We start from the raw sequence: 14,408 nt of genomic DNA, 5'->3' as shown, positions 1-14,408 counted from the left end.
GGGGCAACAGAGGAAAGAGAGGATTGAATTGGGGGTTAAGAAAAATGCCTCTGGGTTTTTTTCCTTCTTCTCCAAGGATTTGAAGACATTCACCTGGATGAGGGGTATGTGGCCCAGTGATTCCCAACCCCAGCTGCACTTTAGGCTCCCCTGGAGAGCTTTAAAACATGCAGACACCCAGGCCCCACCCTGGATCAGTGAAAGCAGAATCTCTGTGGGGGGGCCAGCATCCAGCACCAGTGTTTTTTGCAGCTGAGGCTTAGAAGCACTAATGTGGTCCCACCAAGTGCCCAAGTGAATTAAGGGGCCCAGTTCACAGGTGAGCTTGACCATATGGATGTGGTCAAGGTCCTCTGACCTCTTGTGTGGCTCCTGGCTGTGACCTCACCCCTCTAGCCTTTGGCCTCTGTCTAGCACATCAGGCAGGAGGCACCACCAGTGTCTTGCTAACCCCGTGTGGTCATAGTAAGGATGCAGTGAGGGGACAGGTAATGAAAGGTGCTTCATAAATGCACATTCTGCCCACATCCCTCTGGCAAGGGCCCCACTTTCTTTATTCTTTGCACAGGTAGGGCAAGCCTCCATGTCAAGAGAACTGTCAACGTGCAAATAGTAGATGCTCAGTTAATGACATCTGGTTTTTGCAGTTACTGCAGTAAAACATACCAAATGTCCTTTCAGGAGACCATGCCCCCTTCTCTGTGGTCCAGCTTTGTGGGTAGCCCCACCCACTCCGAGGCCTGTACACCCAGACCAGTTTCTTTCTATCTCTAGGTGCTGTGAACCTCCCTGCTGCAGCCTTGGGGATGCTGTTTGGAGGAATCCTCATGAAGCGTTTCGTTTTCTCTCTGCAAACCATTCCCCGAGTGGCCGCCACCATCATCACCATCTCCATGATCCTCTGTGCCCCTCTCTTCTTCATGGGGTGCTCCACCCCCACTGTGGCAGAGGTCTATCCCCCCAGGTAATGGGAGCCAATGGTGAGGAGATGCTCTTTGCTGAGGCCAGAACCCAGATGTGGCTGCCACACATCTTCCTTTCTGCTTCTTCCACTCTCCTCTCTTCTTTTCCTCTTTTGACCTTATCTCTTATGTGGTGAAAGAGAAAATCAGGTCTTGAATAGTATGCTCAATTATGAGAAGAAACCAGGGAGTCCTAGTGGACCACCAGCAATCAGGGTTAGGGTTCTGTTTTTTTAGAAGCACCAGAAACGAACTGGTTTGGTCTCAGGATAAATCTGTAGGGCTGTGAGCCTCAGGAACCAGGAAATAGCTATGTTTAGCATCAGCTCTATACTGGCTAGAATTACAGGGTCTCATTGAACTGCCAAAGAAAGATGAGAGATGGGGATTTGAAAAGATCTGAGAAAGAACAATGAAAGTGATGGCAGACTTGAAAAATTAGGACAGGTGAGGAAGAGGGCAGGTAAAGTACACCTGTCGGTTTGCACAAGGCAGCAGGGTTTTAAGTTTTAGGTCTGGCTTCGTGTTCAGGAAGGGCTTTGAGGCCCAGGAGGGGAGGTGCTGAGAAGGAGCACTTAACTTTTTTTCCACTGGGAGCCACCTTTCAACACCTCTTCTTTTAGATTTTGCCTAATGAGGTGGCAACACTTGGAGATGCCTTACTTTTCAGCCTTGTTGTTTCCTCTGTCTTTCACTGTGAAAGAACCTCTCCTGTCCCTGGTGGGTTTGAGGGAAGGGAGGGTCCCCCAGAACGCCCCCTCCCCCCGTTAGTATTGGTGTTTTGACTGTGAGTTGAGAGACCAAGAAAGCTTTCACTGGGAGGTTAGCCCAGGGCTTTGTCATCAGACTGGCTTCTGGTTCTGGCCCTGTTCTTTATTAGTTGGGGAGAGTTTCTTAACTTATCTGATCTTCAGTTTTCTCATTCACAAAAGGAGTGTCATTCATTGTAGACTTACAGTGATGACGGTGCATGAACAGCCCTCGGGCGCAGTGCCTGGCATTAAGAGATGCTCCATTACTGTTAACTGGCATTAGTATAATTTTATTATAATTTCAGCAAAGCTCCAAACTGTGGTTTATCGGCCTCCTATCCCAACTTTCCCCAAAGAAGATCCTGAATTTCAGATATGGGGGACAATGAGACTGATGAGATCAGCCAGTGAAACCCCTTGGTTGAAGCTTGGGGGATGGAGTGACCTGGACACTGGCTACGTAGACCCAGAGGCAGGAGCCATCTAGACCCTGAATGGCCTCAAGGGGCCGCAGCCCAAGCCCAGATGAAAGAGAAGGGAAGGGAAATATCGCCCATGACTCTCCCATAGCACCTGCCATCTGTCTCATCAGAGTCCTGATTGGTTGGCTGTCTTGACCCTTCTACAGTAAGGGGTTTGTCAACCGAGACTTTCCAACAACTAGTTGATAGGTTCAGGCTCCTCCTGGTAGAAGAAATGGAGAGGGGCCCTGAGCACAGGCCAGCGTCAAACTCCCCGTTGGCTCCAAGAGGCATAATTCGGATCCCTGGGTGGCGCTGGCCCAAGACAAACAGAGACGCACAGGCACACTAACAGGCGGGGAACTCACACTGGGCTGGAAAGGAGAGGTTTTCCTTTGGTCTTGCTTTGTTTGATTCCCGTTTCCTGTTTTGTTAGCAGGACACCAAGTTCTATACATCCACAGCCTCCCGCCTGCCGCAGGCACTGCTCGTGCCCGGACTCTATCTTCCACCCGGTCTGCGGAGACAATGGGGTTGAGTACCTCTCCCCTTGCCATGCCGGCTGCAGCTACATCAATGTCAGCTCGATAGCCACCAAGCAGGCGGTAAGGGCCAGGGCAGTGTGTGTCCTCGCAGCCTGCTCCTCCGGGGATGGGCGGGGCTCCACCCAACTAATTCCCAGCATCCTGGACACACCCATCTTCTCTGCACCTCCCTCCTTTAAGGTCATGACCAGATTCCTACAGCCCAAAGTCAATTAACGATTGGCTGATGTCCAAAAATTCACATTCCTGAGGCCCAACAGTGCTCAGAGCAGAAATGAGCCAGAGCACTCCTTCCACGGAGGCCTTCCAGTCTCACCCTGACGGGTGCTAGTGGGCATGTCGCAGTCCTGCGCCCTGGCCTTGCTGCCGAGCCACATGGGTGGGCCCAGATAAATAAAGGGCAGAAGACCTCTGCAGTGTGGCCCCGGATGGTTAGAGCTGGCAGTAGTGACGGAGGGCATTTGGTTCCACCCCTCCTGACACTCCGCAGCTGACCTGAAGTCTACATCTGTTCAGGGGCAAATCTGGGACTAGAACCCAGGGCCCTGCCTCAGCCTGGGGCACATCTGTTCAAGATCAGGTATCTCCCAGCCACCAGTCTTCTGATCACACAACCCACATTCACTGTGCTCACTTGGCAAGGTCCTGGCCAGCCTTCTGAGCACTGCAGCTCCCGGCCTTCTGGGATCAGCCAGCTGCAAGCCAATTCAAGTTGTTCAACAAATACTTAGTGAACACCAGACAGCCACGGTGCTGAGGATTCAGCAAGGAACCCACCAGACCAGGTCCCTGCCCTCACAAGTTTGCATTCTACCAAATAAATGCACAAGGGAAATTTAGAAAGTAACCCATCCCATGAAGAGACTTAATCGGACAGAGAGTGCCTGGGGGCCTTCCTGAGGAGGTGACTTTAAGAACTGAACAACCAAGAGAAGACAATGTTATGAAGACCTGGGAGTAAAGTGTTCCAGGTGCAGGAAGGGCAAGCACAAGGCCCCAGGGTGTGAATGAGCTTGTGTAGAAGAGAGAGAAGGCCAGGGCTGGTGCGGAGTGAGGGGCAGTGGCAGAGTGCTCTGACCAGGGAACAGGCAGGGGCCAGAGCCCGGCAGGCCAGGCTTAGGACTTGGGTGTCCTTTTCCTGTGAGCACTGGGAAGTCTGTCCTCCCTGAGGATGCCCCAAGGAGAGGACTGAGTCTTATTCCTTTAAGCCTGTGTGGAGGGCAGGGGCAAGGCTAGCCCATCCACAGGCAGGGATTACTATCCTCCTCTGAGAGGACAGGGCAAGGCTGCATCCACAGCCACCTGTGTGGGCAGAGGAGCATGGTTCTCGGCAGCAGGAGGCCAGAGAATTGGGACAGGATGCTCCCTCGGCTGCCTCCTTGCCGGAGGAGTCTGTGGTGGCTTTTGTGGCTTTCTTATCTTTATTTACTTACCTCTGACTCATCTACTTCCAGAAATAATCTTGACAAGTTTCCAATAACAGCACAAGCACATCAGGACCAAAACCCATTAGCATCATATCAAGAAAAAAGAATAGCAAATTATAAGGAAAAATATTGATGTTTAAAAAAATCCAGACTGAGGGAAGTAGCAGCAACAGTGTAGATAACTTAATTCTGAGCTTCCCAGCAGCCAAAGTAAAGAGGGTATGTAGTTCCAATGTCTGATAGAAGGAAGCATACCAGCTCATTAGCTCCAATCTTGGCTCTATAACTGCTTTGACACTTGAATAGTCGTAGGCTGGTCCATCAGACACTGTGAGAGGGAAGTTGAGGCCACCTGACACTGGCAGTGGCTGCCAAGGGAAGTGAGACTTGCAGACTAGAAACAGAATCCTTTACAGATAGGAGGAATTCCTCTCAGGCAGGAAGCTCAGTGGATTCCACTGTGTTTCCACTGCTGTCTCCTCTTGTTTTTATCTTCCTAACCATCCCTGCAGTAAACACACAAACAACAAAAACAACAACCCACAAAACCACAACTGCTGGGCACAGGATGGCCTGGCCCAGAGGAGAGCCCTCCCAGCTCCTGGTCCCTAGCTGGGTGGGCCTCGCCTGGTGGTGGAATCCTGTGTATCCTTGTGGGTGGAACTGTGGGAGGAGCCCAGCCCACCCTGGTCAACTGCTTTTGGTGAAGATGATTTCTGTTGCCCAAACAGTGGTCAGACGCGGGCTCCAGGGGGCACCTGAAACTCTCACCTGGTCTCTTCAGCCTCTGCATCCAGCATCACCAGGGCAGAGGGGCGAGAAGGCATTTGAAGTGTGGGGAGGCATAACAGTAACAGCAGGTTTCCCGTTTCCCTCCCTCTCCCTCCAAGACCTACTTGAACTGCAGCTGCGTGAGCGGGGGATCGGCTTCAGCAAAGACCGGCCCGTGCCCCATCCCCTGTGCCCACTTCCTGCTGCCGACCGTCTTCCTCATCTCTTTCGTGGCCCTCATAGCCTGCATTTCTCACAACCCCCTCTACATGATGGTTCTGCGGTGAGTGTGCCTCTTCTTCCCCGTGCTTCCCTCACTTTGTATGTACCCAGCTGCCCCCATCTCGGCTCTCCTGGCCCTCAGAGTCCTCCGGACACGGATGTGTGATGGTCTTGGGGTGATACAGGGAGATAATGCTGGTGCAGCAGTGCCAGGGGCCCGTGTGACATCCCTCACTGCAGCCTCACTCGTCTCACGGCGTCCGTGCACTTCTGTCCTGCACGTGGAGGGACCACGCCAGGCTACCTGGCTCCACACTGTGGACTCGCCTATAGATTCACTTATCTTTAAGTCCTAAAAGAACTGAGAGGAGGGAGGAGAATTTCAGTTGGATGCACAAAATCAAGGAAGGAAAATGAGGAAGGTTCTAGGGGCAGAATGATGACTATGGGAAAGGATGCAAATGAGGAAAGTCCAGTGTGCTAGGAGCCAGGTCAGAAGGGCGGGGCTGACCAGGCAGGAGGTGGGGGAGGGCAGAGGTGTCCCTGAGGTTTGGACAGCGAATGACCCTCCCTTCACCTCACACTCTGTGAAGGAGGAAATAACATTTCAACCAAGTTCGCATACTCACCCCCTGCTCGCCTCCCTCCTGTCCTCTCCTGCCTCGCACGCACGCAGAGAGGGAGAACCACAGGATTTGGAAGCCCAGGGCCAGGGTCAAAGACCCATCTCTCCCCTACGCTGGCGGAATGTGCTTGGGTGTTGCCAGCCTCGCCGGGTCTCAGTTTTCTCATTTATGAAAGTGGGTTAATGATACTGACCTCAAAAGATGGGTGTGAGGGTTTATATGGTAAAATGGTTTGTAAAGACAAGGTACTCTGCATATTGATTGTCACTATTAACATTATTATTATTACTAGCTAGCTAAGTAGCAATGACCTATTTCCCAGAAGGCTAGAAGATGAGGAGGGTCTGGGATTTTACCCTGTTTACAAGTTAACTTGCAAACTACCAAGCTCCTGTTTCTGTTACTGCTTCACAAGGATGCTGGCAGAAGCCAGGAGACTCCTGGGTCAAAGGCAAAGGACTTTGTTGCTCACAGCACAGCAAACAGCGTGAACCCCCTATTGCATCATTTATCTGTGCCCCGCCAAGTCCTGCTGGGTGACATGGAGGGGCCCAGGTGTATGTTTCACCTGCAGTGGGTTAGGTCACAGCTGAGGAGCACCGAGCCTGGGAGAGCCACTGCTAGTACAGAGCAAGCTTGCGCCTGGTCTAGGGGAAGATTTTGTCCTCAGGCCTCGAGGTTGCTCCTTGCAACCACGACCCTGAGAAGTGACCCAGAAGCGAGCAGTCAGATCCTGCATTCTTAGCATACTCTGCAAGACCGCCTAGGATGCTCAGAGCCCAGGGAGTATTCCTCTCCCAGCACCACCTCAGCCTCTCCTCTGCTGCCCCCATCCGCGCATTCCAAGTACCTGCACCTTCACCCAAGGCCCCTGTGGGGCTCCCTTCTGGCACCCGGCGTCAGATGGACCATGGTGGACCCAGGAATCCTTAGACAGGTGTGTGGGTGGCCATGACGAGGAGCGGGAATAGGAGAAAGAGATTTCATAAGGAAATCCCTGAGCAGTGAGGCTGAGGGTTGGGGTGCGTCAGATCACTTCCCCGAGGACGCTCAAGCCCCAGTGGTGGGGAAGGAGGGAGGGAGAGCACAGGATGGGCTTTTCTGGAAAACCTCTCCCTTCGAAGTCTGGTCAGGGGCTGGACTGAATCTGGAGAAGAGGCCCCAGGATCCCAAAATGGTTTAAAGATAAATCCCTCTGAGAAAGAGAAAAGAGTGGATGCTGTGTAATGTGGAGAAGCTGAGGTTTAAAGATGACTTTGTCTGTGACAGGAGCCTCCTTTGTGTCCATCCTGGCCCCTGGCCAGGCACAGAAATACAGGTTGGGAGTGAAGGTTTGCCGGAAACATGTCAGGAGAGGGGGTGGTCAGCGGGCCAGTGTTAATTCAGGGCTGAAGGGGCAGAGACCAGGAGGGGCCCAAGATCTCCATCAGAACCAAATTGAGGTTCCCGAGACCCACTTGATTGAGAATGCAGGGAGTCTGCCTGGGGTTAAGGACCACAACATGGAAGGTCTGCTGTGGACTAGGCCAAAGGAGGGGTCTGTGGGCAGTAAAGGGCGCGTCCATTAGATTGAGATCTGAGGCGCTTTCCACTGGGGGGATCCCAGCAGGTACCTCTCCCCTGCTCCACCCCAGTGGGCATTCTGAGAAACTGAAAGAGGGTCCCTTTCCCGTTTGCTAGCAGAACTATGGAAGTAACACAAAACCCACGCCGAGATCTGAGTTTCCCTCCTTACTGTCACCTCAGCCCCAGATGCTTTCCCTCAACCAGTGGTTCCCAGACCTGAGTGTGCACAGACTCTCCCGGAGGGCTCCTCGCGACACAGACTGCCGGGCCCCCCGCCAGAGTGTCCAATTCGTCCTCTGAGGCAAGGCCTGAGAATGTTCATCTCCAACACGTTCCCAGGGATGCAGATGTGGCTGGTCCAGCCATCCTGCTCTGAGAATCTCTGAAACCAAAAACAGAAGCGCTGGCCAAGGGGAAGCCAGACAGGCCACGCGAGGGCAGGTTCTGACGGAGGGAAGGCACAGCTCTGGGTCCTCCCGCTGCTGATTGCCTGTTTTCCTTGGCAGCGTGGTGAACCAGGAGGAGAAGTCATTTGCCATCGGGGTGCAGTTCTTGCTGATGCGTCTGCTGGGTAAGTGTTGCAGACGCGCCCTTCCTGACGAGTGACCCCAGGTGAGGGGAAATCGGAGGGCTGTGCAGTGCAGGACGCGGATGGGGGAAAGCCCCATCTCATCTCTGTTGTAAAGAGAAGCTGTACCAACGCAACAGCAAATGCCAAACCCCGTATGGGCGGTTTCCCTGTCATTTGAGGTTAGGAAAGATTCCATCTCAGACATTAATTCCAAACTAAATTATGTAAGAAAAAGGAAAAGTGGACACAGTGGAGAATGTCTAAGAGCACGTTGAAGGCAGGTGTTTTTTCATCTCTCTCCAAGAATTCGCTGTAGGAACAAAAACCTCGTATTCCTGTCCCAGCCAGAACAGCTGCAGAGCCCTGCCCTGGCTTCCCTTCCATTTTACAAAACCCACTCCTCCCACCTCAATTCAGCAAAGCGGGGACCTCTGCCGGCAACCCTGCATGCTCTCCAGCAGCCTGGAGCCCACGGAGGAAGGGTGCTGTGTGCGTGGAAGGGAGTGTGAGCTGAGTGCGGGGTCCCCTCCCTGGGAGTGGGGACACTGCGGGCCTTTCCCAGATGGCTCATGCTAGACTGTCCCTTCTAGACACTTACAGGCACCAGATTAAACACAGCACACTAACGTGGAGACCCTGCAGTGACAGGTACTCAAAGTAAAAGGACTGGACACGTTTATTAAAGACCCGGGGGCCCACATGGCCGTGGGGAGTCTGGTGGCTGCAGTGGAGGGACTTCTGTTGCGATCACGGCGCACTTTCTGACCTTGAACGCTGAAATCCCTGTGGAGCCCACAGTCTGGTCTGCACTTGACCCCGCAGTGGCTTCCGGGATCGCTCTGGGGAGACGTCTCTCCTGGGGCCTGCTGCATGCAAGCCCCAGGGGGCCCTCTCCAACCAAGGTTGTGCAAGGTGTTGGGTGAGGAGTGAACCAGCTTTTTCAGTGGTTGAACATTTCTCTGGACTTTATTTCTATTCAGGGAACATCATTCAGGAAGGTCAGTTCTTGTGGCCAGTTTCTACCCCTAATTAACCTGGAGACTCGGGAATCAGCAGGGTCTGAGAAGAGAGGCTGGTTCTTGAAGGTTCTCATTTCTGGATGGAGCCGCAGCAGAAGACTGCCTCTTCCTTTCCTCTAAAGCAGCATCTCACAGGGTCCTAAACAGAATCAGGGAGGCTGTTCTCAGCACAGTGGTTCTGAGAATGGGGTGGCCTGGCCTAGGTGTGGATCCAGCCAAGCCGCTCCCCAGTCCAGGGTCTGCCCAGAACTGTGGCTAAGGATGCAGGGGCTGGTGTGAGTATTTGGCAGCTGTAGGGCCTGGGTCTCACCTCTCAGCAGTGTGGAAGTTCAGGGGGCCTGGGGCAGAGGCTCTGAGCAGCCAGGGTGTTGAGGGTCTTCGGAGGGTGTTGTCTAAGCCAGCAGGGCAGCTTGGCCTAGTGGAAGAACATGGGACTCAAACTTCCAAAAACAAGAGTTCAAAGTCCAGCCCTGATCCCGCCCTGCTACGCCGTGGTAAGCCGGCCGAGCCCACCTTTCTCCCTGTTAAAATGAGGGCGCCCACCCACCTCCCGGCTGCTGGGAGGCCTTAAGGACTCGTGCTCTCAGGAGCCTCCTGCCACCCAGTGGAGCCCAGCACGGCTCCACTTGGGCTGATTCCAAGTAGGGGAACTGTGTAATTTGTCTGAGCTGGCGCACGGTGACATCTGTGACTCACATGGCCCCGAAAGGATGGCTCAGGTCTCTTTTCTCTCCTAAGACTCAAGTGAGAGAGTAATTCAGGCTTCACGGAAAGCTATTCTGCTTTGCAAAGTTGCTGTGGATCCTGGGGTGGGGCAGAGCTGCCCTCATGCATGTGAGCCGTGCAGGGGCGCCAAGGGATGTGGGTGGGGCTCGCCGACAGCAGCACCGTGTGACCTGGGCTCTCTGAACTCTCTTCCCGCTGGTGCCAGCCTGGCTGCCGTCTCCAGCCCTCTACGGCCTCACCATCGACTACTCCTGCATCCGGTGGAGCTCACAGTGCTCAGGGAGGCGAGGGGCCTGCGCCTACTACGACAACGATGCTCTCCGAGACAGGTGAGGGCCCCGCGTGCCCAGGCCAGGCCCCAGGCCCGAGCTGAGGGCAGTTGTCTGCTCTAGCAGTCAGGGAGCTGTCAGGCCTCTGACTGGGAGGACCAGAGGGGTGCTGCCATGGGCAGGGAGCGGGGGCCACCAGTGACACGCATTTTGGGGCTCACAGAGAGCCGTCCAAGAAACAAGCCCCAGGGGCTGCTCCGATGTGGCCCCCTGTCTGTGATCCCCCCTGGCTCTTGGGAGGGACAGCAGCAGAAAGAGTTTTGTCAAAGGGACAGAGGGTGGCTGGAGCCCAAGGGAGAAGCCATGGCTGTGCAGTGATGATGCCAGGCCAGCCTCCTGCTGCTCAGAAAGAGGTGGCCCTTCCTGGCTCCTTGCAGAGGCCAAGGGCAGGTGGGTGCAACCTGCCTCAGGTGTCCGAGCCCAGCTGCAGCGCCCCTGAGTTCTGCACCCCTTATGGCCACCTCACCTGCTGCCTCATGCAGACAGAAGCAGTGAGGTAGGGGGTGGGGGTATAGCTCAATTGTAGAACATGTGCTTAGCATGCACAAGGCCCTGGGTTCAATTCCCAGTACCTCCATTAATTAATTAATTAACGAACAAACAAACCTAATTACCTCCCCCTCAAAAAACTTAAAACAAAAACATGAAAACAAACAAACAAAAAGCAACCGTGGGAGAGTGGGCTCGAGGGGCTGCATGGGGTCTGGAAGTGCTGTAGGAGTGGCATAGAAGGCCGGGAGAGGGTCGGCCGAGAGGGCAGCGGGAAGCTACCCTCTCCTTCTGGCTCTGCTGGGAAGTTGGGACCCTGCAGGCTGGCTGAGGCTGCAGTGTTGCCTCTGGCCCTCTGGGGGGCGCCAGGGCAGGGATGAGGAGCACTGGGTGCTCCATGTCTACTCCCCGCCCAGTCCCTGGGAGGCTTGTACCCTTGAGGATAAAAACAATGAGGAAAGCGGTCCCCACCTGGTCCCCACCTGGCTGGGGTCGGGTCCTTACCTGGGTGGTGACGACACACTGTCTAGGCCACTGTGACAATGATGCCACTCTTCCTGGTGGCCCTGGCCCTGGGATGCAGGCCCCAGGGCCTCCACACCCCTCAGCGGTCCCGTCTCCTGCCCCCAGGTACCTGGGCCTGCAGGTGGGCTACAAGGCCCTGGGCACGCTGCTGCTCCTCTTCATCAGCTGGCGGGTGAAGAAGAACAAGGAGTACAATGTGCAGGACAAGGCTGCCGGCCTCATCTGACTGTGACCTCGGCCCGCGCCCTGCTTGCGGGAGCGGACCCTGCCCCACACCTGCCTATATTACTAATGTTAACATGGCGTCTCCTTTTTGTTTCCTAAATAAGAAAGAAAACCCCATTGCCATTTTCCCTCCCTGTCCCCTCCTCCCAAAACCCCCACCCCTAGGGTCCCTTAGGGCTGCTGTGCACCTGGGCCCGGTGGGCACAGAGCTGGAGGGCTGGGTCTTCCCTGGCTCCTTGGGAGGGGCCCCCAGAGGCCCAGGCTCACCCTGCCCGATGAGGATGCTCACTGAGGCAGCTCTGTCCCCCACCAACCCTGCAGGGGGTGGTTTCCTAAGTGGGGAGACCTCTGGGTCTCTGCCCAGAGGAAGAAGTGAGGGGCTGAGTTATTATTGGCCCGAACCAGCCTAGGGGTAGCCTGGCTCAGCCGCCTCTGCATCTGGGTTTAGCACCAGCACAGACCCCAGGAGGGGCTGGCTCCCTTCCCCTCAGATGCTCGCTCCCTGCCCCGAGAGGCCACTTTGGGAACTGCCGGGTTGGGAAGTGTGGTCAGCCAGCTGCGCCCTCTCTCACCCACACTCAGGCACCAGAACTGGGACTAAGACACCCTGAGAATGGGTCATCCAAGTGCTGTTCCCATGAACTCTGGACCCTGCCGTGCGCGGCTCTGCGCACATTTATCTGTCTTTCCGGGGGTACTTCTCAAACTGGGAAAGCCACATCCTGGGGAAGCCGAGGCAGGCTGTGGGTGGCCATGATGCCACCCCCGCCCCACAGTGTGAAGACAAGACTCCTCCTCTCAAAGTGATGGGAAGACCCTCCCCAAGTTTCCTCGGGTGCAGATGACCGTGGCTTCACACTGGCTCCCCTGTCTGGACTTAGCCTGTGGGTCGTGGAGTAAAGAGGTGGTCAGAGATGTCAGCCAAACAAGTGCCGAAACCGAGAGGTTGTCAGAAGCTGCCAAGCTGGACGGCCAGCTGAGCCCAGAAAGGACAGGCCTCAGAAGGTGACTTCCCGGGTTCCCAACATGCCTGTTATAATCGTCAACATTTCTCAGCCTCTTCTCAACCCCCCAGGGCAGAGAGGCGCTGCTGCTGTGGGGTGGAGGTTCAGAGTTAGAAGCCAACAAAGGAGGCCTTTCATCCACAAATACTTTATTTATTGGAGACTGACTTTTGTATAAGGCAGCGCTAGTGTGTGGTTCTCCCCTGAGCTTCCCTGTGGTCTCGCCTCCCCGCCCTCCATCTGTAGAGAGGGCTTGCTGGGCAACGCGGGGGATTCACAGCAGGAACCAGAGATGGACTGAGCCCACACCTGGCCTTCAGAGACAGAGAGCTGACTCACCCTGTCCCCTGGGGCAGCTGGCCGTTGGTCATGGTCACAGGTGAATGGAGCTGTTGAGTGCCTCTCCTCTTGGAAGACCCTTCCAGAAGCCACTTTGGGGAAGGCCTCATATGGTAGAATGTCAATGGCCACTCTGCCATGGGACCAAAGTCTTTGTGAAGGCCACCGCTACAGACAACCTGATTCCAAAGCCACCAGCTCTGTTTCCTAAGCTCTCACTCAGGAAGGGAGGCTCTATGCAACCTCAGGGGCCAGTGTCAGCCTTTAAAATGGTCCTGCTTGGAAAATGATTCCCTGCGACTAATCCTGGTCCTTCTCGCTGCAATTTAACCAAATTCTGAAGGCGCTGCCTTCAGCTGAGCTCATCAACAGAGAATGCCAACCTTTAGATTCTGGAAGATGGTTGCCCTCTGAAGCCTTTATTCTATTATGATATTGCTATTAATATATTATAATTTTGCTACTGATGTAACTTGGTCATGAATTTGCATTGTCATGTATATCTGTCAGAGAGCCAACAGAACTTGTGCCTCTGGCCAGAGGGGATGCCGTGACACGACCCTCAGGGGCCCACGGCTGGGGGGATGGGAGGTAACACAACTCAACCCATCAGCCTGGTACAGAGCAGGCAGCAGACACCTTTTGTTTGGTCAGTGAATCTCTGCAGGGGACTGTCAAATGCCCACGGTGCAGGGCTCTGGGGGACCTGATCCCTGCCCTTGAGTTTCTGTGCAGAAGTGGGGTTGGACACGAACAGCTAAGTCCACGATACAGAACAGAACTAATGTCATAATCATCACCGATCACTTGGTCACAGCCAATCCTGCTGTTTCCGCAGCAAATCTTTCCAACTGCCAACAGGGACCGTAACACTCACCTTCATTTCATGTCTGGAGCAAAGCTTAACAAGCCTCCTTGAGTGTCAGACTCTCGTAGAGGGTGTTGTTAAAGCAGGCTCCCAGCCCTCTCCACCCAGCTCCAGGGCTATTTATTTAGGTCTGAGGGGGACCCAGGAGTGACACTTCTCACCGGCCCCTTGTGTGAGGCTGATGCGGGTGGTGGTCAAACCCAGTGTGGTGGGTCCTCAGAGCGTCAGGGACGCCCACTTATGCTTAGACCACCGAGACATTGACACTCAGTAGGCCTTTGGTTAGCTCAGATGTGAGTGGATGTGGACAGGGTGAATCTGATCTCCTGGGTGGCTGCCATCAGGGGCCAGTGGGCTCAGAAGACGGTGCAAGAGCTCACATTTATATTAGGTTCTCACCAGTTCTGAGAGGGGAATTCAAGCCTGGGAGTGCGAAATGTGTCACAGTTAGTTCTTTAAATCGGTTGTGTCTGACTTCAAGCCTTCATGCTGCTGGCTGCCTGGAAATTCAGTATCAACCAGCCTTGGGCCTGGCTCCCAGAGCCATCCACAGGTCCTTGGATCCTGCCACCGGGGGTCTTTGGTCCGTTCCCAGTCTGAGGCCCCCTGTCAGCCCTGCTTCTCCCCAGAGCCTGGAAACCCTGCAGAGGCCAGATCCCAAGACTAGGGCCAGCTCCCTGGGCACACCCCAGCCATGCTCCCTGCCACGTCCAGTCCTAGGAAGCCTGCCCTCTGCCTCACTCCCTCTCCCAGTCCCTCAAGGGATGAACGAAAAGGAAGGAAAGGAAGAGTCTGCAGGAACCTTTTAATTGCATCCTTCCTTGACCTTTCTTGGCTCCAGAGAGAGAAAATGCAGTGATAATTAAACACCATATTGTCATAAATTATCCTTTGGCCCAAAGCCCTCTGGAGTGATCCTTCCCATAGCCCCATGGTAGAGGCCAGACTGGTCTTCAAGCCCCATTTGAAGATGAGGAATTT

The 14,408-nt window shown here is 54.6% G+C and overlaps 1 protein-coding gene across 4 annotated transcripts in view; it reads left to right on the top strand.

The window, feature by feature from the left end:
* Positions 1 to 13,031, top strand: part of SLCO2A1 (solute carrier organic anion transporter family member 2A1) — a 76,775-nt gene extending 63,744 nt beyond the window's left edge. Inside the window, exons 9-14 of one of the 4 annotated variants that reach the window (XM_031438187.2) lie at positions 775 to 964; positions 2,615 to 2,780; positions 5,038 to 5,201; positions 7,839 to 7,903; positions 9,854 to 9,977; positions 11,097 to 11,333. In XM_031438187.2, the coding sequence (XP_031294047.1) occupies positions 775 to 964; positions 2,615 to 2,780; positions 5,038 to 5,201; positions 7,839 to 7,903; positions 9,854 to 9,977; positions 11,097 to 11,217 (830 nt within the window). In that variant the 3' untranslated portion in view covers positions 11,218 to 11,333. Of the gene's footprint in view, positions 1 to 774; positions 965 to 2,611; positions 2,781 to 5,037; positions 5,202 to 7,838; positions 7,904 to 9,853; positions 9,978 to 11,096 lie in introns of all 4 variants that reach the window. The other 3 variants (XM_064491303.1, XM_064491298.1, XM_031438109.2) reach the window with 3 other exon arrangements.
* Positions 13,032 to 14,408: the final 1,377 nt, after the last annotated feature.

This window comes from Camelus dromedarius, chromosome 2 (genome assembly GCF_036321535.1).
Source record: "Camelus dromedarius isolate mCamDro1 chromosome 2, mCamDro1.pat, whole genome shotgun sequence".
Classification (NCBI taxonomy): Eukaryota; Metazoa; Chordata; class Mammalia; order Artiodactyla; family Camelidae; genus Camelus; species Camelus dromedarius.
The sequence above is the reverse complement of the archived record's forward strand: the minus strand, read 5'-3'. Positions and strand labels throughout refer to the sequence as shown.